Below are 24,711 nucleotides of genomic sequence, written 5' to 3' on the forward strand. Positions count from 1 at the left end.
ATTAAACTTTTTTCAGAAGATAAATAGGATTAAATGTGGTTAGTGAGACAAGTGGATCGGCATTCATCTCACAGTGCCTTTTCTGCATCGAAATAAAACAGGTCCAACATGATTGAATTATTTACACATCACAGAGGACCAAATCTATAATTTATTTATCATTAGAAGCCATAGTCTCTTCCACTTTCTTTCATTGGGAAAAATATACAAAAGTCTGAGGACATGTACCAACCAATTCAAAAACAGCTTCTTCCCTGCTGCTGTCAGATTTTTGAATGGACCTACCTCACGTTAAGTTGATCTTTCTCCACACGCTAGCTATGACTGTGCATTCAATATATACAATACATTCTGCATTCTCTTTCTTTCTCTATGTACGTATGTTTTGTTTCTATAGCTCATAAGAAACAATACTTTTCACTGTATACTAATACATGTGACAATAATAAATCAAATCAAAATCAGAACCAAGCGTCAGAAGGAGGAACACAAGGATATTCTGAGGACTCTGAAGAAAGTAGAAGCTCAAGGGCCATATAAAAGTGGATTATCATATTTATTCTTTTCCTAATTACTCAGTGCAGTGTTAACTTTGAAATTGAGCTGTGGAGACATGGTGGTCTAGATTCAATCCTAGTCTATGCTAAATTAGCAGTGTCACAGTTATCAAGAAGAGAAGGAAAATCAAGACTGAGTTCCTGATCACTGCTCTGAACCATGTGTGTGTGCCTAATGTGTTCACAATCAAGGTCAGTTGTGATGCATCCACATGGATCAATCAATGAATACAAAATAAGTTGCTATCATGAACTTGAGATTCTTGTGTAATGTCAGAAAATGGAAATGGTTCAATTCAGCCACAGATTGACCACTAAACTGGCTGGCCAATCAACAGCGTAAAACTGACCTAGTTACGAATTTTGATGATCCTCTGTAAAATTTATTTTATCTACTGTGTTATATGCTAAAGGCATATCAGTATCAAAATTGGGAGGGACTGGACTAATTCAAAAAACAGTTTAATTTTCTGAACAACACTTTTGGTTTCAAAAATGTTCAGTAGTCAAAAAAGTTCTTTTTTGCTTCAGAATATTAGGTTAAAAATACAGAAAATAATTTTGCCTCTTGTTTGGAAATTAGTCATATTTAGACACGATGTGCTGATATCGTGGACAATTGGGCATTCTTATCATCTGAAGAAAAAGTCTTTATTGCCACTAATAAGATTGAGTGATCTTCTGTCACAGTATTTTCATAACATAATCAATATTTCATCAACATAATTCTTGCAGTAAATTGAAAGATGTTTTAGAGGTGATACAGGTACAAGTTTCATAAATTCGGAGAATGGTAGAAACCTTCAGGGATAAAAACAGTTCTTAAAAAGATATAACTGAAAATTTTAATTTGACATCAAGCTTTGAAAAAAAGGGATAATTATCAATAACAAACATACAACTAAATCAGGCAGATATTTTAAGTTTAATTCATAATATAACACCAGTATAAATATATACAAATAAACAAGGAATTATCAGAAATTTAGAAGATATTAATGTGCAAGTGTAAGTCTTCGGCATCAGGGCTTCTCCAACTTTAAAAAATTCACAATCAAAGAGTTTGAAGTTTACTGAAAAGGAAGGAAAATCTAATCAGCATCTTTGCAAAACTAGTTGAAATGATTTTCTAACTAATGCATCTCTGTAAACACATTTTACATTTCACATATTTTTAATGTTAAAAAAACCAGTAATCACAATTGTTAATACACTTAAAAAATATATTTGGAATAAATGTCCACAATTAATATATTTAGTTTACATGGAAAATAGCTTTTTCTGCCCTGTCTCCTAACTTATGCTGGGATACAGTTGCAGCAGTGCTGACAGGACCGAATTATTTCATTTAGCCTGTCATTCTTCATTTGATGATGCATGTTGGCAGGCTTTTTAATGCAGTAACCATGACTACCAAACCTAATTCTGTGACAAATAAAATTCAGCAGATGCAGGAAACATGGAAGAAAAACAGAAAATGCTGGAAATGTCACCCAGGTCAGGCAGCATTCATGGAGTGAGAAAGAGAGTTAATGATTTTGATCATTGATTGCTCATCATAACTGTGATGCAGTTGGTTTTAAACAGGTCAAACGGCCCTCTTCTATGTAATAAATTCCTAGAATTCTGAGAACACAGGGAGGAGGAAAGAACAAAAGTGAAGGTCTGCAGGCATGATTAAATAACCAAAGGGTGGTGTTAAGAGGCAAAAATGGTACAGGGTTGAATAAAGAGAGAACAGAATGGGACTGTCCTTGGCTTCCTTCATGTTCCTCCCCTCCAGCCTAATCCAAAGCTGACTTAACAGGATTTGCAGTGATGAGAATTCAAAATAATGAAGTTACCTTTTCATAGATTCCTGGATTTTGGAGTTTATTAAAGTTTATTAGTCACAAGTAAGGCTTATATTAACACTTTAATGAAGTTACTGTGAAAGTCCCAGAGTCGCCACACTCCAGGGCCTATTCGGGTTAATGCACCTAACCGGCAGCTCTTTCAGACTGTGGATGGAAAACAGAGCATCTGGAGGAAACCCACGCACACAGGGGGAGAACATGCAAACTCCACACAGGCAGTGACTCAAGCCGGGAGTCGAACTCAGGTCCCTGGCATTGTGAGGCAGCAGTGCTAACCACTGTGCCGCCCTAAGCATTCCTACACTGTTGCATCTGATTATACTGGCCCAAGTTAGGAAAATGAAAATTAATGGTCCTATTTTAAATTACAACAGAAACTCTACACAAGGTTTCTTCATTACCTGTCCTCCACAGTTCTATTTGAAGGGTAGTACACCTTGAAGCAGAATCCACTACGTGGAAACGAGCCCTAAAACAAAGAAATAAGGCTTGCATTAAAAGATGTACATTATTACTATAACTCCTGCCGCCATACCAGGACAGTTGCGCATTGCCCACTTAGCACCCACTCCATCCATCAATACACATTCAGTTTCTTCCAGCGCTGAAGTCATTGTTGTTCACCTGTTATCTGCCTCTGCTTGTGGCAAGAACACAGTAAGAAGTCTGACAACACCAGGTTTTAGTCCAACCGATTTATTTGATAGTAAATTCACAAGCTTTCGAGGGGACTCCCTCTTCGTCAGGTGAATGGAGAGGTCTGGCCTCGGACAGAGCATATAAAGCACAGACAGTTTAGAGATTACTGATTAAAATGCAAATCTAATCAGTAATCTCTAAACTGTCTGTGCTTTATATGCTCTGTCCGAGGCCAGACCTCTCCATTCACCTGACGAAGAGGGAGTCCCCTCGAAAGCTTGTGAGTTTACTATCAAATAAATCGGTTGGACTAAAACCTGGTGTTGTCAGACTTCTTACTGTGTTTACCCCAGTCCAACGCCGGCACATCCACATTGTGGCAAGAACGGCAGCCAAAAAAATAAAGAAGGAAAAAGAGAAAAAAAATGCATTGCAAATGGCAACTGATTGAAAGTGACAATATTGCAAGAAGTTGCAACCATTTTGTTAAAGATGTACAATGCTCAACAGTAATTAAAAAAAACACTAACACCAAATTCAGAAAATTCACTAAGATTATTGGAAATAAAATATTTTTAAAGCGGTAGACTGATTTTTTTTTCCAAAAAATTAATTTAGTTTACATTGTGGTAAGAACTTTATGCAGTGCTTCTTACAGGATTGATACAGACACAATCTGTATTTGTGATGTTGAATGGATCATACTTGTCGGCGAACACAATCAGGTCTGGTACCGGGTACACAGAAAGAGCATAATCATAGGCCCAGTAGACAGGACTGACGAACAGTGGCAGTGGTGTTAGGTGTCCTTGTGCTATGATGGTCTTCACAAACTAACAACAAAGAAAAATATTAGTGACGTTAATATTTTCATCACAAAAAAACCCTCAAAATGGCTCAAAAGAACAAAAATCTAAATGGATCATTGGAAAAAGAATTGTTACACTTTAACTCTGTAATGACCTCAGTGAGGTCCATGAGTTGGACCTGCTGAAATATGAGCTCCCTAATTGAGGTCATCCCCAGTGGAGGTCCCTCTACAGAAGCATCTTCCCCCCGGCTAGCTTGAGGACCTGGAGTGGAGGGTGCTGCACATAGCAGTACCATACAATCATAGGTTGTACCAGTTCACAGGCTACCAAGCATGCCCTTTTTGTAACCTTGTGCATCTGTGAGCCATCTCAATGTTATGTGTTATAGGCAGCACAACTTTTTCAGTTTTCTCAAAAACCTTTATTGATGTCTTGTTTGCACTTCAGCCCCATGCTCCTGATCTACAGATGCCCAGCTGCGGTGGGGGCGGGGGGCCTCCTTGTGAACCTGCTCCTGGGCCTGCATTCCACCTATAGATTCAGGCAGCAGGCAACCAAGGGGCTCGTCCAAGCTGACTGTCTACCCCTCTACCACAATTATATTCGCGGCTGGGTGTCCCCAGAGAGGAAGCATGCAGTGTCTGAAGGTATTGTTAATGCCTTCTGTACCCACTCGGCACCGCAGGGACTGAAGTGTATTACTGACCCCTATAATCACATTTTAATTTGATGTTTTAAATTACCTTTCCGCTTTGTTTTTTGGGAGCTGCCCCTTTTGAATTGTCCTTAAGTTACTTTGTTTGTTTGGTTGGCATCAAAAGATGTCCCTAATTGAGGCTTGTTAAGGTTGCCCAGCAGAGGAGGTTTACTAGGCTGATACCGGAGTTGAGGGGGTTGAGCTATGAGGAGAGGCTGAATAAACTAGACTTGTACTCGTTAGAGTTTAGAAGAATGAGGGGAGATCTCATTGAGACATATAAGATGATGAATGGGATGGATAGGATAAAGGTGGAGAGACTCTTCCCGCTCAAAAAGGACAGTAGGACTAGGGGGCACAGCCTCAAGATAAAGGGGGGGCAGTTTAGAACAGAGTTGAGGAGGAACTTCTTCACTCAAAGGGTGGTGAATCTCTGGAATTCTCTGCCCGTTGAAGTGGTGGAGGCTGCCTCGCTAAATATACTTACGACGTGGGTTGATGAGTTTTTGATAAGCGAGGGGATTAAGGGTTATGGGGAGAGGGCGAGAATGTGGAACTGAGCCACGACAGATCAGCCATGATCTTATTGAATGGCGGGGCAGGCTCGAAGGGCTAGATGGCCTACTCCTGCTCCTATTTCTTATGTTCTTATAAGGGAGCTCTACAAAGACATATAACGTGGAGTGTCCAGGTCACTGGCACTGGGGTGAATGCTCTGTACTGGGAAGTACCTGCCTGAGTATTGAAAACCATTGTAAATAAATCAGTTTAGGTGAAGGGGAACTGGCCTCTCAGAAGTTTATTTCCACCCAAATACGCAAAAGACTTCCTGAGTCAGCAACTGAGGAATAGATTCCTCCCCCAGGAGATAAAGAATCTGAAATGCAGCTTTGAAAGAAGTATTAAAGGGTGAGCAAGTAGGTAGAATGCACAAAAAGGACCAAAATCAAATTAAATGTCATGTACGGGGAATTGCTAGATAATAGTTTTGAGTCAATGATGTCAGGTGGATTAGTCATGGTAGATGCACAGGGACTGGGGGGGGGGAGGGGTTGCTGATTAAGATGCTCCTTCCGAGAGTTGGTGCAGGCTCAATGGGCTGACTGGCCTCCTGCATTGTAGGGATTCTAATAGCAAGTGAATTGGATGCAAAAGATTACTTAGAGGTACTGCAGCAGGCCTGGTTAATTCTCCAAAGAGACATGTTACTGCAATGTTGTTATGCTTATTTTTTATTATTGTAATTGTATCAAAGATTTTAAAAAATAGTTAAACTTGTTAATCAATATTTAGAACATCTGAATAGATAGATTGTAGAAAGAAATATGATAGCATGGAAATGCCATTGTAAAGTGAAGAATTTATAGGCAGAATGGTTCCTAGAGTCAAAGAGTCTTCACCAAAGGGAAGAATATCCTTTATGGAGGTAACTGATGTTTAGCAGTACTAATTATAAAGCATCACAAAGGAGGTGCCAGCTGTTTAAACAATTGTAGTAAAATCTTTGAGAAAGCTGGAGAAACAAGAGAGTTGCAGAAGAGTTGTCACATAGCAGCGATAAGGAAGGATATACACCCAGACAAGAAGCAATTCTCTACAAGCTAAAATTGGTTCAGGAGCACAGATATTTACTTCTCTCATTTCATATGATTGGTTCTCAGCACAAATGTTGTGAAGAATCCTCTTGGTTATGGTCATTTTGCTCGTACACTATGCTGTATATTCTATCTATATTTGTCATAAATATTAAATTAACACCTAAAAATTTGAGCATTGTGTCTAACTGAACAGCCCTCAAAATATAATACATATTTTAACTGACACGATATAAAGTAATAAAGCAGTACTAATGAATTAGTATACAGCAGTGCCAAATCCATAATGTGGTGTGCACTTTGCAAGGCCTTATTACATCAAAAAACTTCATATTTTGATGGAGGGTTTTTCACTACCTCTGGATATCTCAATGTGCTTCACAGTCAACAAAGCACTTTTGAAGTGAAGTTGCGAATGTAATGCAGGGCGTATAAGGATTATAGACAGAATATTAAAGCCACAAAGGGTGTGTGGCACAGAACCAAAAGGACAATAACAAGGTTGGGCAACTATGCAAGATTTTCATTAGAGCAGAGAAGACTTTGTGGAGAATTTCTTACGGCTGGAAGGTCAGTCAAAAGGAGCCATCAATTTAAAATAACTACTAAGGGAACGAGGAGAAAGGTTAGGTAATCCATCTTTATGCAGAATTGTTACAGCAAGGAATACATTGACACAAGGAGAGGTTGAGGCAGAGGCCACTGATTCATTCAGAGCATGGGAGACACTGGTCTAAGGGCAGAAATCATAACAGTGGGGTCCACCTCCAATAAAAAGCCAACCCCTGCACCATAAATTTCCAAGATTCCTAGTGCCAACTGGTGGAGCTGCATTTAGAAATTAAAATAACTGTAGTAAGCAATCCTTAATGTTTTGATATCAAGCTAATTTAGCCAGCATTGTATACTGCAAGTACTTTCTTGCTTCCTTTAGGATTAAAATTTCAGATTCTGTAAATTATCTAAAGTTTAACATAAATAGATTTAAGCCTAGATTGCCATAAGTGACTATGATGGGGGAGAATCTAGTTTAAATTGTGTTATTATATAAAATTTAACCCTCAAGGTTCTTTATGCGTTGTAATTAGAAAACTTGCATTTTATTCAGAAATAATGCGGCAGTGGTGCATTTGATGGCGCAAACTCACTGAGCCATCAAATCGACAAGATCGCAATTTGCATCCCTGATCAGTGTGATTTAGCTGATCTCAGCAAAGGTAACACGATAAAGAATGCTGTAACTGGCATTAATCCCACTGTTCTGGAGAGAGGGAAGTTGCCAATTGTTCATTATAGGGACTGATACTCAAGACAAGCTTGGCAGCAGATGGAACATTTCAGTAAGACAGCATATAGAGGCAAATATTGTGCTTGATCCCCATGTAGTGCTTTTATCCCCAGAAATAAGATAAGTAAAGTGACACTCAATCTCTGGGCATACAAAGACAGTTTACAGTAATGGTTGGTAACACCAAACCAGAGTATCTGGTGTAAAATTCCACAAATAAATGAACAGCCACTCACATGGTTTGGAATATCCAAATTACTGCCAGGAAAACGGATACAATTTCTGCACATCTTATTAACCAAATCCTCACGAAAAATGACGATCTCCTGAGTACAGTATTGAATCCTAACAGAATTAAGCAAAGAAAAGTATTATTAGGCTGCTTTAAAAAAAATTACAGAATATCCATCAATGAAACGACCAGCGAACTGTGAAATGATCAGTTACGCAGAAAGTTTACCTGCAGGGATTTGTAGTAAACACAGAAAATGGAACTCTCTTACTGAACTCTTCTGTGATGTAGTCAGCTAGTGGAGGTCTTTAAACAAATGAAAGTAGGGTTATAAAATAACCTTCATCTATAAAATCAATTTTAGACAATTACCAAAGGCAATCTCGCTTCCTGCTGCATTCGGAAGATTTCTAGTGCTTAAATAGAATGCCACACCTTAAAAATAAAATGCTACTGGGAACATTTCAAGGATGTAAACAGCTAGAATACCTTTCATGGTCCTGCATACAGAACTACATGGAACAGGAAGCCAAAGAAGACTTAGGAAGTATGGGGTAGATGACATCAAGTGTGATTTGTCACAAAAAGGGTTACAGGTGAGTGACGTGGTTGGGCTAATTGAAAACTCATAGCAATAGAATGAATTCATTCAGTCCACTGTCGCTCTGAGCTAATTGAATTCAATTGATTTATTATTGTCATGTGTATTTGGGATACAGCGAAAAGTATTGTTTCTTACGAGCTACACAGGCCAAACATACCATTCATAGAGTAAACAGGGGAGAAGGAAAGGATGGAATGCAAAATATAGTGTCGCAGTTACCAAAAGGGTGAAAAGAAAGATCAGCTTAATATATGTGAGGTGCACTCAAAAGTCTGATAGCAGCAGGAAGGAAGTTGTTCTTGAGTTGGTTGGTACGTGATCTCAGATTTTGTATTTTTTTCCCCAACTGGAAGAAGGTGGAAGTGAGCATGTCTGGGATGAATGGGGTCCTTGGTTATGTTGGTTGCCCTCCCAAAGCAGCAGGAAGAGTAGATGTAAAGTAGAGGCAGTTGTGTTTCTGGGAAACAAAGTCCAATGGTGCTGGACACCATCAATATTGAAAAGGGCAGAAGAGAAGAAATACAGTAAAGACTGGTGATTACCGGGGTAAGATAGAACCGGGACCTGGATCTTCAGGGCCAGGAACAAAAACAAAGCGGCAGCTGCAAAATGAGCAGAAAAATATTTAGATTCTATTATGGACTATAACATAATATAAAACATTTCTACAACCTCTTCTGAAAGCATGAATTTATTTTAAAAAAGGATGATGTAACAATATTCCACATCTCATCAGGTGAACTGTTCTACACTGAAGTGAAAAGAAGAACTCTGAATTGTAATTTTGCCTACGCTATAAAATTATACTAAGATCTACTTGGCTTGGAAGTAGATTGGCTCAATCTCCCAACTATGAGTGTAGCTCATGTAGTAAATCCAAAGTTGCTGTTGCCATATGGTGCTGACTGAGCAAGCGACTGAGATGCCTGCCACCAAAGATATACGGGTTAGGCTGTTTGGCCATGCTAAATTAACCCTAGTGTCAGGGGGATTAGCAGGGTAAATATGGTGGGGAGGGGATTTACAAGAGTGGGGCCTGGGTGGGATTGTCATCGGTGCAGACTCGATGCGCCAAATGGCCTCCTTCTATACTGCAGGGATTCTATGATAAGTTAAGAGCATCATCTTGAGGGCAAGGATAATCCAATATTCACCACAATCTTCCTTAATTAATTAACCTCACTACATACCATCTTCAACCTATGCCTCTGATATCAAATGCGAGGTCATCAACTTCTTGGACTCCAAAGAAATCTACTTAACTGCCTTCACCATTTGCTGCCTCATCACTTCCCTGGACCTCTATAATATTCTGCAGCTATTCCCTTATTACTACCCACACATCAGATTTATCTTTACTACAAAGCCAATCCCTTACTTCTGTGACTTCTTTCGGACCCAGCTACTCCTCTTTGGCTCAATGCCTAATTTCTCATTTATTGAAATATTTCTTCCTACCCAGAGTTATCTTCTTCCTCAAGAGTTCATTCTTGACCCCACTGTTCTTTCCTCCTCGAGGCCACTAAATGTACCATTATCTACCATCTTCACATCCATCACTGAGTTAAAGTTACTCTGTTCTGCATTTTGTCCAATGCGTAACAGGGACTACATTGATCATAGTGTTTGCTACCATAGCATTATCCATCTTTACCCTTCAGTATAGTCAATTTCTGCATCTCACTCCACAGTGCACCTCTATGGCACTGCCCTTTCATGTTCTATTCCTATCTGTCATAAGACAACAAGCACATTCCTTCCTATATTCCCTCAAGCTTTCATCTTTCCCCTTCCATTTACTGTTGACAGAGACGTTGGCTCTCATCCACATTTTCCTTAAGCACAGAGTCAGGTTACACTGATGACAGTTTTCTCTTTCTGTTAAATCTTTCACTGAAACAGAAACCAGGAAATTATAGATGCCAAGACTTGGATTTCATGCTTCTTTCTGTGTTGAAATGAAGATGTGGAGAGCAGGCATGGGGGTATAAAATTGACATTCAGGACACAATTCTGGGATTCACATCCCCAATTCCCTCTAGTGGAATTTTTATGATCCTAAGAGTGCAGATAGCAGTCCTGCACACAGCAATCCCACCCTTGCCTAGTGTATTGCAGGCTGGGCATTTCAAACCCCTGAATTTTGATGGAGTTGGACAGGCTTTTGCAGGATGCATAGTGCACAGCTTCTATGGCTCACAGTTACTCAGAGGTGTCATTAGTAACATGCTTAATTAGTAATGCCTAATCTGGAGCCGGGAATCTTCTAAAACTGTTAATAAAAGGAGTAGGTTAACTGAGCCTGACAGCTACCTGCTCAGCCTGCTTCAAAGGTTGCAATGTATTCAGTTTTTGAGCCTTTGTTTACATAGCTGTGCAAAAAAATCCTATTTTCAATGTTTGGCTAAGCTCCAAACTCACTAATGAATTCAAGCTCTCTCGGGAGCTGTTTACACAGTTGTGAAGGAGACATTTGCTTTGCTTGATTGACGGTTATATGAACTTGTAATATTATGTTAGGTTGTATGAACTTGCTTTATCTTTCTATGAAGTGGTTTTCAATGCCTGCTTATCCATTTGGGTGAGATTGAGAGGATTAAAGCTTTTTCGATGGGATTATGAATTGACCATTTTATCAGTTGTTATAAGGGCATTTTGAATACCTGTTTGCTTGTTTTGACAGTTTCATGGCAAATTTAAAGACACGCCTGTGTTATTATAGAGTTCACTGGTTCTTCAAGGAATGGATACTGACAGAGTGGGTATAGGACCCATGGATGGTTTGGAAGGGGCTAGGGATGTGGATGGGGGAAGTTGAGGGATGAGGGGTAGGGGGGCCTAGCAACCATGAATAGAAGTGGGCTGATTATCTGGTGGATTGAGGTGGGCTTTCTAACCTCTTTGACTGGCATTCACCCACTTTGGCTGCTGCTTCGAGCCTGCTTCAGGAGCAGACAGGCCTAACTCCACCCGGGATGAAAATATGGCGGTGGGCACCAGGATGGAGATGGGATTTTGGAGTTAGAGTTCCTGACTCCTACCTCAAAGAGAAAGATTCAGCCGTCGAAATCTGAAACAAACAGAAAATGCTGGGAATACTCAGCTCATCAATTTACTGTTCTGTTCACAGATGCTTACTGTCAGGTGTGGAATCTTAATTAGTTCTGACAATACGTTCAAATCTGAAGCATTATTTTATCAGTTGTAACCACAGTTGTGGAATGATCTGCTCGTTGAAGCTGCTTTGGCACATTATCGGAATATCCAACAGTGTCCTAAATGAGCCAAAACTCACTTCAGCTAAATGCTGCTAAGGTCCAAATCATTGTTGTGTCTCACCATGTTACACTGGACCACATTCCAGTGCAATGGCCAACTATTCGATCAGACTGAAATCCTCAGAATTTATGCCAGTCTGCTTATGCTACATGAACATACGTCTCCATGTCTAATGGTGGTGCACTATCCCTCCAGCCTTTGACACAGTCGACCAAACATTCCCATCCAACATCATACAAAGGCATAACCTCAGTTTCTACATTTCCATAGATGAAACTCAGCTCTTTATCTCCATTACCTCCCTTAATCACTCCATGTCTCTGTGTTATCAGCCTGTTAATCTGACATTAAGTCCTGGATAAGCCTCAATTTCAACCAATTTAGCATTGAGAAAATCAAAGCCATCATCCTCAGCCACCATCACAAACATCTCACCAAAGATTCTATTCCCTCCAGCTACCTCGTAGATTGAAAAAGATGGTTCACAATCTTGTATTTATTCCCGAGCATGGGTTGCAACTCTATATCCTCTCAATTATAAAGCCCACCCATTTCCACCTTTATAACATCGGTCATCAGCACCCTTCCTTCAGCTAATCTACAGCTGTTGAAGCTTTCATCCATGTCCTTTTTAAGTTCCAGACTTTCTTATTCCAATGCTCTTCAAACTGAACTTCCATCCTTCAACCACCGTACACTTCAACTCACCCAAAATCATGCTGCTCATATAGCCTGCACAAAGTTTCATTCAGCATCAACCCTGTGCTTACGGCACAGTGGTTAGCACTGCAGCCTCACAGCACCAGGGACCCGGGTTCAATTCTGGCTTTGGGTGACTGTCTGTTTGGAATTTGAACTTTCTCCCCTTGTCTGTGTGTGTTTCCTCTAGGTGCTTTGGTTTCTTTCCACAGTCCAAAGATGTGAGGGTCAGGTGGATTTGGCTATAATAAATTGCCTCTTAGTGTCATGCAGGGGGGTGCTATACAGGCTCGATGGGCCAAATGGGCTCAATCAGCAGTGTAGCGATTCTACTGATTTTGTAGTTGGCTCCCAGTACCTCAGTGCTACAAACTGTGTTTCAATCCCTTCATTTAAACCTTCATTTATAATGCCATTTCTAGGCCTTCTGCCAGTGGCCTTGGAAGATTTTTCATGATTTAAAGCAAATTTAAGTTGTTGATTGTTCTCAGATATTGTCATCGTAATGTCATAGTTCAGTAACTGTTTTAGGTTGTACTCAGCTTCATCTTTACATTTTGCAAGCTAAATGTTGAACCTTTACTAATACAGTTTTTGTATTCCTCTCGGAAGTTTTAGATGTCTCACCCAATGACTGCGGCACAGAACTATCCTCAAAAAGAAATAACCTGGCAGTCCATCTGAGCTAGTTTTTTTCTCAAGGACAAATGCCCAATACCACTGTCTCACCATTGGTGGAGTATAGGTGGCATGGTGGCACAGTGGTTAGCACTGCTGTCTCACAGCACCTGGGACCTTGGGTCACTGTCTGTGCAGAGTCTGCACATTCTCCCAGTGTCTGTCTCCGGGTGCTCCAGTTTCCTCCCACAGTCCAAAAGACGTGTTGGTTAGGTACATTGACCATGCTAAATTCTCCCTCAGTGTATTCGAACAGGCATCAGAGTGCAGCAACTAGAGGATTTTCATAGTAACTTCACTGCAGTGTTAATGTAAGCTTACTTGTGACACTAATAAATAAACTAAACTAAACTATAATCCTGCTGACAATATAGTAAGCAATCATTAGGTTTGAACACCAGAACATAAACTGGCAGGTTTGTAGTCTGATTAGGAAACATTGAGCAAAGTAACTCAAATGAACTTCTTAAATTTGCACAAAGACAAAAAAGTACAAAGGGAAAAGTATAGGAGGACAAAAACATCAGATCGGTCAACAGTAGCATGTTTTGAAGATTAAGTAATTCAATGAATTTACTTCATCCATTGCAATCCTTCATAATCACTTAACCAAGAATTATTGCAATCTACTAACGGGGTTGACTGTATGTTTTATTGAACTTACTTTTTATGGATGTTAGGATATTCACAGATCATATCTGCAAGTGTTTTCAGCGATTCTGAAAATTTGATAAGATTTTTTAAAATTAAAAATAAAGCTGGAGTTCTAAGTGAGGAATTAATTAATTAAAAAGAAAAATCAACCATTCTTCACCTGTTAGAGACTTGATCTGATTGTTTCCATAGGGAGCAGAGGAAAAATTGCCACAGAAGATGAAGCAAGTGGGTGGCATGGAAGAATAACCTGCAGAACACAGTGTAGGCATACATGGTTTATATCACAGCTTCAGGAGTGCTTAACCACAATTGTTTACACATAGAAAATGTCTTAAATCACTGAATCCAGTAGTAGATTGAAGAGAATAGTGTCCCATAGTGGACTGCTCCATAGTAAAACTACTGGAGTGGAAAAGGAACTTGCAGTGGGAAGGGGAGGATACTGTTGTTGTGACCTATTTGGGTACCAATGACATAGGTAGAACGAAGAAAGAGGTTCTGCATTGAAGGTTTGAAGAGGTAGCCACTAAACTATAAACCCAGAGCAAAGGTTATAATCTCTGGATTATTACCTGAGCCATGTGTAAATTGGCATAGGGTGCATAAAATTAAAGAGATGAATACATGACTCAAAGGCTGGTGTGGGAGAAGTGGGTTTCAGTTCATGGGGCATTGGCATCAGTACTGGGGAAAGTGAGGGCTATATTGTTGGGGCGGCCTACATCTGAACATGCAGGAACCAGTGTTCTTGCAAACTGCATATTAGGAAGTCGAGAGGGCTTTAAACTAAATAGAATGGGGGAATGGTTTTGGAGAGATGTTTAGGCTTACAAAGCGAAAGGATGTGGCAGCATTGCAAGGCAGCTACTTAGGTAATGATGCTCAGAATGTGGCAGACAGGGACGGAATGTACAAACATAACAAAAAGCAGCAAATACGGTCAAAAAGGGAAAAATGGTAACAGGGCAAAATTAATGACTATTTGCTTAAATGCACATTGTATTCAGCACAAATAAATGAGTTAACAGCGCAAATTGGGGTTAATGGTTATGATCTTATAACCATTATGGAATCAAGGTTACAAGGAGGTCATAAGTGGGAGCTAAATATTCAGGGGTATTTGATTTTTCATAAGGACAGGCAGGAAGGAGAGAGTGGTGGGGTTAGTGTGAAATGGAATAAGTACGATAGCAAGAAATGATCTTGGATCAGAAAATGTAGAATCCATACAAGTGGAGGCGAGAAATAACAAAGGGAAAAAGACACAGATGGGACCCCTACATGCTGTGGGATGCAGAATAAAACAGGAGATAATAAGGACGTGTAAAAAAAGGCAGTACTTTAATCATGGGTGACTTTAATCTTCATGTGGATTGAGAAAATCAAATTGGCAGAAGGAGCCATGAGGAAGAGTTCATAGCGTGTACTTGGTATAGTTTCCTAGAAAAATGTGTTGTGGATCTAATCAGGATCAGGCTATTCTGGATCTGGTAACATGTAATGAGACAGGTTTAATAAACAATCTCAAGAGTAAAAGGTCCTCTGGTAAACAGTGACCATAATACGGTAGAATTTAGCATTCAATTTGAAAGTGAGAAATATGGGTAAGAAACAATACTACAGTTAAGTAAGGGTAATTATAAAGGAACGAGGGCATAGCTGGCTGGAGTGGACAGGGAAAGGAGCTTGGCAGGAAAGGTGGTAGATCAACAATAGCAGATGTTTATGAAAATAGTTCATGACTCACAGCAAAGATATATCCCAATGAGGAAGAAGGATTTTAGGAAGGGGATAAATGTTAACCAAGGAAGTTAAGGATAATATTAAACTGAAAGAAAAAACAAATAAGGTGGCAAAGATTCGCGGTAAGTCAGAAGATTGGGAAAGTTTTAAAAACCAAAAAAAAAGAGGTAGAAGATAAACTATTCGTGTAAACTAGCAAGTCATATGAAAACGGGAGCTTCTTTAAATATATAAAAAGGAAGAGAGAGGCCAAATTGAACATAGGCCCCTTGAAGAATGAGACTGGGAAAGTAATAATGGGGAACCAAGAAATGACTGAGGAGTTAAAAAAATACTTTGCGTCAGTCTTCATAGTGACCCTAATAACATTCTAAAGATACTAAATAATCAAGGGGCAGAAGTTGGGGAGGAAATATACAAACACAGTGACTATCACTGGAGAAAATGTTCGAGAGAAACTAATGGGGTTAAAGGCTGATCAGTCCCCAGACCTGATGGGTTGCATCCCAGGATATTAAAGGATATAGCTAAAGAGACAGTAGATGCCCTGGTAATAATCTTCCAAGAATCCTTAATTCCTGGAAAAGTCCCAGAGGATTGGAAAACTGCCAATGTAACACCTTATTCAATAAAGGAGAGAGAGGAACAAAACAGGTCATCTCAGAGTAAGAGGGTCACCCATTTAAGACAAGGGTGAGGAGGAATTTCTTCTGTCAGAGGATAGTGAATCTGTGGAATTCTTTAGCACACCGAGCTATAGAGGTTGGGTTGTTGAGTATGGTCAAGGTGATAGACAGGTTTTTAATCAGCAAGTGAATCAGGGATTATATCAGACCAGCCATGATCTCACTGAATGGCAGAGAACTCAATGGGCTCAATGGCCGACTTCCGCTCCAAGTCTTATAGTAACTTAATTTTCTTCCTTCTTACTTTTACCTTTACTTCTTTAGCTAATTATTTTAAATTGGTACCCTCTAGTTTTTGATACTCTTGAATGGGGAACAGCTTCCCACTGTTTACTCCAATCATACCCCTCAGGATCTTCAATACCTCTACTAAGTCTCCTCTCAGCCTCCTTTTCTCCAAGGAAAACATGCCAACCTCTCCAATCTATCCTCGTAGCTACAGTTCTTTATCCCTGGAATCATTCTACTGAATTTCCTCTGCATTCTCTCCAATGCCTTCATATCCTTCCTACTACACTGATCAATCTAATTGCACATTTTTCATTCAGGAAATTGAAGTTGAAGCCCAAGACCAACCGTGAAAGAGATATTTTGATTGTCGGAGCAAGCTCGACGGGTTTATGGTCTACTACGTCTTATGTTTTTGTTATGAATAAAAAGATTTACGGTTACAGTAATGTAGGTCAACATAACATTGTTTTGGATCTTAGATTCAAATCAACAAGCCTACTTTGTTTCAGAGATTATTACCTTTCCCCACGTACTCAGGTTTCTAAAAGCCATACAATCCAGAAAGTTAGTGATATTTGGGTAAAGAGGGGAAGATGTATGGTTGTTGGTCAAGGAGAAGATTGCTTGCAACTTTGATGTCTCCCCTCAAAGTACAAGCTCACACTAGTTCAGCACCTGGATGCCCAATGAAATTCTGCATAGCCTGATAAGCCAAAAATCCTTGTTTAAATAAATATAGTAAACATATAACCTGAAAACATCATATGAAGTTTGTCAAGTACTTCCACCTGGTCCAGCCACAAGTCAGAGACAAAAACGAACATGGCGTCTTCATTTTCTTCCTCCAATTGCTGTAATTTTGTAGAAGATTTCACTGACGTAGCAGAGGGACCACCAAAAAAGTTTATGTTGCCATAATAAGCTCTGAGAGACAAAGCATGAAAGATCATCAGTGGCTGACATTGGGCAATAATTAACAATATAAGGACTATATTCCCACGTCAACAATTTTAATTTCTAATGGATCTTATCTTTTTTTGAATTGTCAAATGCAAGTAAGCCGAATTCTTAAATATCCTAGCTGTAAATTTATGTCAGGAAGCACTTTTCCAGATTTCTACTGCCTTTTGCAATGTAATTGTTTTGCACAAAAAGCAGTGGATGCAGTCAACTGAAAAGTTTCAGCCAAAAATTGATCATTTTTGTTGGGCAAAGGTAAAGGGGATACTTGAAACATGGTGGAGGTAAAGAAACATGAAGTAGAGATCCGCCAACATCTAATAAAATGGTGGAGGAGGAATGAGGGGTTTAAGAGTCTACTTCAGTTCCTATGATCGAGAAACACTGAACAGCAAATAAACATTGCCCTGATGACTATCACATCTGACACAGGAGCTTTTAGTCAAGGACTTTAATTAGGATTCAATGTTGTTATAGGAATAAAAGTCAGGCATAAAAGATAGGATTTTGCTCATCTTCCAGGTATATTTTATTCTGTCCTCAGACTGGTTTTCCACAGCCATATGGAGCTCTGGAGTTCATGCAGCATCCAGCTTCTCATTATCATACTCCCTGACCCCCCTGCACCATTCCAATTTCAAAATTTCTTCTGGTGCTCTTCTGAAAGGAAAGAAGCTGCAGGTAATGCTTAAAGTATACCTCACCTGATGCTAAATCATCATCTAACACTTCTTGACACTTCCATTCCTTTTTGAAAACAGTATGAAGAGTCAACCCCAAGCCAACTATACCACCAACAGTACTGCTACGGAGCACAACATTACAGATACAAGCTTTCAGTATGAGCTGTAAAGTTGGCTTGGGGTTAGGTCACAGGCATAAACAAAGATATGTGTGTTATATCATTATTGATTATATCATATTCCCAATTACATATACTACCAATTAGACAGAGTGCAACATAAATTTCCATAATAAGAATTATTAATGGTGTGGCAGAACACCACAACATCAGGTTAAAGTTCAACAGGTTTGAACTGCCACCTCCACATCATGGCAGAATAAAGCAGTCAGGTTAACTGTATCTTGTAACTGTTATAAAATATTTTCTATGGGTGTTTTGTGTGACAGGATATTATTTTGTAGTTTTTCTGGCTCTAGCTGAAATCTAGAACTCACATTACAATGAATCTTCTGCACATTATTTCAACTGCCACAGAACCAATGTGTAGTTCCTTGCCAGTTTCCCAATCTCTAGCATTCCATGAGCTCATCCAAATCTCTGCTGTGAATATTCTATTTCCCCCCTAACCCTCTCTAACTAATTCAGCCTTCATGAACTGAGCACCCATAATCCAAAATCCTCTATTAAGAATCTGGATACATTTTCTGAACATTAAAAGATTATTGCAGCAAGTTGATAGAAACAGTAATTATTGGTTAAGGAAGTAGAATGAATCTTATTTGTTTAGTATGGTAGTAACAGTTTGATAGCCTGCAATATCGCTTGGACCTTGGGCTTTGCAACAAACCAAAATACTATTAATTTATCAAATCAAATACCAGAAAACCACCTTGAAGGAGATAGTTATTGGAAAACTCTTCAGTAAAAATCACCTTGTAGTGTGGGAAGATTCAGTAGGTGGAAATCCAAACCCATTGACGTGAAAAATTCCATCTTCATACCACCCTGTAAAGAATACTCATTATAACAGCCATTTTCAGAGTTAGTGTTGATTGTGAAATTACCAAATAACAATTTTACTAACAAATACACAAAACTGAGTAATTAGATTTTGTCTTACTGCACATTTCAATGCTTGCCAAAATATATCCTTTAATATGTGATTATAATGGCAGAGTGCTTTCCTAACTAAGTATTTTAAAGTCAGTGATCTCATTTCTGCCTACTTTAAGAAATACAATAATTTTGATAACCACGCACAATACTGTAGACATATTCCATATTGGTAGATTAAATGCATTTAAGCCGTAAGTAATATTGTCTCAGTGCTAATTAGGACTTATAGTTCTGCACACCCAGGGACAATCTGTCACCAGTACAACCCCAGAACCATGGTGAGTCATACATTATGATTTTGACCCTAGAAGATCAGACTTCTCTGGCCAATGCCAATATTGTTCCTTGCAGATCAACACAGCACAGAGTATAACAATGCACCAGAAGGTTGTGGCATTCAAGTCCCATTCCAGATCATATAATTTATGCTGAATCTTCAGATCAGTACTGAGGGAGTGTTGCACTGTTGGAGGTGCCAACTTTTGGGTGACACATTGGACCAAGGCCTTATCTGCTCTCTCAGGTGGATCTAAAAGATACCACATGGATTTTCAAACAAAAGCCAGGAGTTCTTCTGGCATTGGCAATTTTCATCCCCCAACCAATATCCCAAAAATAGATTGTCTGGGCATTATCTGATTACTATCTGAGAGACCTTGCTGTTCACAAATTGGCTGTCATTTTTCCTTATAATAGGGACTACCTTTCAGAAATACTTCCTGTGGTTGAAAGCATTTTGGAATGTCCTGAATTTACAAAAGGCACCAGATAAATGCAAACTCTTTATTTATTAAAATAACTTGTTAACAAATAGTCATTACAGTTCATTTTATCCTGTCTGTGTGGTGTTTCCACATATTCCCCATGTCTGTGTGGATTTCCTCTGGGTGCTCCAGTTTCCTCCAAAGGTGTGCAGGTTAGGTTGATTGGCCATGCTAAATTGCTCCTTAGTGTCCCAAGAGATGTGTAGGTTAGGGGGATTAGTGGCGTAAATATGTGGCATTACAGGTAAGATGCTCTATCAGAGTCGGTACATACTCAATGGGCCAAATGGCCTGCTTGTGCACAGTTAGGGATTCTGTGATTCTATGTTGCAATCAGGACACAACTCATAAATATCTTTTTATAAGCACCTAAACTGACCATTAATTGTGCAGAACTATTAAAATTCAAGAACAAAGATACTTTTTGATGCAACCAAAAAACAGTATTGTGTTTCCTCCCATCAAAATAGATGGAAGAACAGAGAGCTCACAAAGCAGTGACATTTGGTGGCAGTAAAACACGAAAATTGCTGCAAGCACTGTCAAGATAAACTTATTCACATTCATTACCTTCTGTTAGAACAAAGCAGGATTCTGTATATAAGCCACTGTGAAACTGGTGCTTCAATGTTAAAGAAATTACTAACAAGAAAATATGGAATTTCAGGATCATATGTTACAGAAAATGCATTTTTGAGATACATGACATTAATGGAATTGAATGAAGGGTAGATTGATAATTTTTTCAACTAAGGGAATATGCAATGAAAAGGTGTCACTTCAGGTTACAATTGTGTTGTGGTAGGTTCAATGCAAAAATGGATACAGACCCAGTGGTCACTGAGAAACAATTCCCTATCGGTTCTGATTTCATATATTTTTATCTAAAGCTTATACAAATGTTCTGCAATGCAATAGTAAAATGAGGATTATCACATCTTTTCTTTGCACATTTTCAACAAAACCATACTGATGCTCAGTTAATGTAAGGCCATTCCAAGAGTGCCAATGTGGAACTCTTCATGTAAAGGCTGTGGATACTGCCTTGCTATTGAATAATATTCAGCACTATACTCCACTTCAATCCTGCCCTCATCAGATATCCAAATACACATAGCTTCCAATGGGTGTCAGTGGATTGCAATCAGCAGCACAATTTTGCCTCAATGTTCCCAGCTCAAAATTTAGGTTAATTATAGCATCCCAGTTACTGCCCCAAAAAAGACCAACTCATAAAACACAACTCATTCCTTTCCAACATTTTATGAAAGTGGAACTTCTTCACTCTTAATCTTTTCTTCCTCTTACAATCCAACTTTATCACCAAATAACTGTACTGGACTTGATCTCATTTCACCTCCTTATGTGTTAAATTTGTGATTATACTTTGCTTTTCATTCTGAATTCACATGAATTTTAAAACCCAGGGTGAAGAGCACATAAAAGGATATGGCTTTACTCAGGTCAAGTTGAACAGTTCCAGTTGGATCTTCAAGAAAAAATTTTCCCTAAAACAGTAAATGTAATTAATAATATATTCATTCAGAATTGATAACGTTGTTTAAAAAAAAGTTTATTTCAGCTTTTAGTTGCACAGGACTTCTTTTGAGATTAAGGGTGCGATCTTACCTGCTCACTGCTGTTTAATTGGTGCCACAAACCAGTAAGATTGCATGAGGTGAATAATTGGGTTCACACCCAGGTTCTCACCTCACACAATGGTACCAACCATGTTTTGCCGGAGAGATTTAAATACTAATGGCATGATAACCCGATATCACAATGGCCAGCGACCTGTGTTGCCATGGGGGGAGGGGGGTGCACTGCCCCTGCTGATGTAGGGGAGGGGGGGAGCGCAAGAGGTCTCCCAGGAGATCATGTGCCTGTAAAACGGCCCCTCAAGCTGTCTGCAGCCAACTTCACCACTGAGCTTAGGCTTCACCACCTATACCCCCACTCCCATCCCCAACCCTGCATCCCATCCTCTCCCCCAACCCCTCTTTCCGCCCCCCCCCCCTCAAACTGGTGAGAATTGCACTTTGTCCAGATAAGTGAGAGAATGTTACAAGATTGCATTTTCAAACTTCACTAGAACACAGGTCTGAAACTCCCATTTTCTCGCTCATTCGGCACTTAAAACTTTTCTCGTAAGATCGTGCCCTAAGTTTTTTTTAAAAACAAAGATAGAATGCTATCAGTGATAACTATTAACATTGCTCAAATTGGGCCAAAAAAAGCATTTTGCGCACTCTCCCTACTTCCACTGCTTGCCTCCCCTGTCTCATGGTGGGGTAAATATTACAGGCAGCAACATGTGCATCTTATCCACGTGATCACTCTTCGTGTGACTACCCGCACAGTGAATGTTTACAAGTCATGACAAATGAGCCTAATTCACTTCTCACAAAGCACGCACAATTCCAGAAGAGGTTACCAGACAGCCGACAATCTGCTGCAACCCAGTTAACCTTTTAGGGATTCTGGGGCTAATGGCACTGTTTTTGCCACCAAGTTCTGACAGCTAACTAAAAACAGACCACATATCAAATCTGGGGTCTCACTACTTCGTACAGCCATAAGATGCAGCAAGTATTTTAAGCACCTTCACCATAGTTTTACTCAGAGTAACGGAGCTCCAGTGCGTCAGTTCAAAATCTAAAACGTGGGCAAAATAAAGGCAATATATCAGATTTCTCTACTAAAAGTACTTCTTGAATATGTAATGATCTTATCACTTGACATTTGCCTTACTGTTCATTTTATTGCTCTCAGGAGCCCAGCAGAGAAGAATGCTGTATTTCATTATAACTTGGATCAAATTCCTGTTAATATAAACTCTTAATCACAAAGTACAGCTTACCTCTTTGAGTTGTGTTATCATCCCCAGAACAATAACTTCTCCAATCTTTGTGGTGCTGCCAAGGAGCATTTCCACGGTGTTTAGCTGAAAATGAAGCAGCAAGTCTGAAAAATTGGCATTCCTTGTAGAAAAAAAGTATTTTCTTCCTGCTTTATGCCGTGGAATGACTTGTCATCCACCTCCCAGCAGGGATTTAAAACAGTTCAAGTATTGCATTTGATTTACCACAGAGTAGCACCTGCTTTCCTAGTTCATTTCCCTTTAATGGAAACCATTATCAACCACTATCCCAAGAGGGAAACATTTTGCTATTTAGGTGCAAAAGAAATTGCAGAATAATGTCACCATCTTCAAATTGCTGTATTGGTTTCCTTTGTAGATCATGGAAAGGACTGACATAAAATCAGCTGTTATTTTGCCAATCTGCCTTTTGCAAGATTTGTGGTAATTATGTGAAATAAATACCAGTTAAAAATTACCATGACCACCCTTCATTGAGTGGCTACTGTATGGCATAGGACACCGAATTGCCTGTAAGTGACCCCCACCTGAAAAAGGTAAATGCTCTGGCTCCCATCTCAGGATCCTACCCAATATGGGGGCAATTGGAGCATTAGTGTGACCAAGGGATTAAATGCTCCAGTATGATTTTCAGGTTGCACCTCACCCTGTTTATGATAGGTGTGGTTGGTTCTTAAACTCTCCCCAAAATGTGTAAAAGATAAAAGAGAGGAAAAAAGATGGAGAAAAATTAGAGTGATGAGCATGAAGAAAGAGAGAGAGACAGAGACTCAATTATTGACAAACACTTGACATCTTACTTGAAATTTATCCCTGTTCTCATCAGGGTGTGCTCCTGTCGCAGTAGGTGTAAATAATTCATGTCTATGCGTCCGCTATAAAATAAAGTATTAAGGGTGTGAGATGCAACAAGTCGTTTATCAATTCTATAGTTACACAATTTTTCCAAAATTCTTTATAGGGGCAGCACCTAAAATCATTTACATTAAATGGAAATCAATAACCTTTTCAAATCTCACCCCAAGAACTGGCAGAGGCATGATGGACTACTGTGCTATATGATTCTACATATAAAGTCAAACCTTTCCTTCTTGAACTTCCAAGCCTATTGGCTGCAATTTTCCAGTTGTTCACCCCAACAGGATCTTCCAGTCTCACTGATGGCCCATCTCAGCCACCACTTTCCTGGCATTGAAGGGTGCATTCAATGGGAAACCCCGTTGACAACAGCTTTTTAATTATTCTTTAAATTTTTTTCACAGAATCCTACAGTGCAGAAGGAAGCCCTTTGGCCCATCAAGTCTGCGCCAACCACAATCCTAACCACTATCCTCATAACCCTATGTATTTACCCTAGCTAGTCTTCCTGACACTATGGGGCAATTTAGTATGGCCAACACACCTAACCTGCACACCTCTGGACTGTGGGAGGAAACTGGAGTATCTGGAAGATACCCACACAGACATGGGGAGAATGTGCAAACTCCACACAGTGATCCGAGGCTGGAATTAAACCCAGGTCCCTAGCACTGTGAGGCAGCAGTGCTAACCACTATGCCTGCATGTCTGATGCACAACCCATGATTATTTGACCCTGATTAGTATAATTTGTGTGATATTCCTGGCTTGATGGCAGGCAGCCAAGTCAAGTCAAGAAAATTCTTGTTTGATGGAGGCGGTTGGAGATAGCTGGGGTGGGGCCTAGTTCGTAGTGGTGGTTTCGCTGGTTGAGCAGGCCTAAAACTTGGTGGTACCATGGTCATCAAGATGATGGCTGCCACAGTGAATGAAGTTGTGAATGATGGTTTTGGCTTCCTGGCAAACTATTGGTGCTGGTCCTGATGAACTGCAGAATATCCTAAAGAGAATAGATGACATGGAGAGGAAAATCCTGTTGGTCGAGAGGGCGGAATCCTCAGTGAGGGTTCACCTTCAATCCTTGAAAATCCTGCTGCATGTATGTCGAATATCCTGGTTGATTTAGGAAGATGGGGCCAGAAAGGAATATCCATGTGCCTGGTCTCCCAAGGAGAGCTAGGAATGAATTCCCAA

General features: G+C 39.6%; 1 protein-coding gene across 1 annotated transcript in view; it reads right to left on the minus strand.

Annotated features, from left to right (window-relative positions):
• Positions 1 to 1,504: 1,504 nt before the first annotated feature.
• Positions 1,505 to 24,711, minus strand: part of pole2 (polymerase (DNA directed), epsilon 2) — a 38,308-nt gene continuing 15,101 nt past the window's right edge. The window contains exons 6-19 of the mRNA XM_080201968.1: positions 23,460 to 23,534; positions 22,639 to 22,722; positions 21,230 to 21,286; positions 20,349 to 20,397; positions 18,831 to 18,903; positions 17,005 to 17,177; positions 13,751 to 13,840; positions 13,601 to 13,655; positions 8,823 to 8,882; positions 7,905 to 7,982; positions 7,681 to 7,789; positions 3,709 to 3,885; positions 2,815 to 2,882; positions 1,505 to 1,630 (exon numbers count right to left, since the gene is read on the minus strand). Coding sequence (XP_080058094.1) covers positions 1,612 to 1,630; positions 2,815 to 2,882; positions 3,709 to 3,885; positions 7,681 to 7,789; positions 7,905 to 7,982; positions 8,823 to 8,882; positions 13,601 to 13,655; positions 13,751 to 13,840; positions 17,005 to 17,177; positions 18,831 to 18,903; positions 20,349 to 20,397; positions 21,230 to 21,286; positions 22,639 to 22,722; positions 23,460 to 23,534 — 1,167 coding nt within the window. The 3' untranslated portion in view covers positions 1,505 to 1,611. The remainder of the gene's footprint in view (positions 1,631 to 2,814; positions 2,883 to 3,708; positions 3,886 to 7,680; positions 7,790 to 7,904; positions 7,983 to 8,822; positions 8,883 to 13,600; positions 13,656 to 13,750; positions 13,841 to 17,004; positions 17,178 to 18,830; positions 18,904 to 20,348; positions 20,398 to 21,229; positions 21,287 to 22,638; positions 22,723 to 23,459; positions 23,535 to 24,711) is intronic.

Source organism: Carcharhinus amblyrhynchos, chromosome 14, assembly GCF_965287045.1.
Source record: "Carcharhinus amblyrhynchos chromosome 14, sCarAmb.v2.hapA, whole genome shotgun sequence".
NCBI lineage: Eukaryota > Metazoa > Chordata > Chondrichthyes > Carcharhiniformes > Carcharhinidae > Carcharhinus > Carcharhinus amblyrhynchos.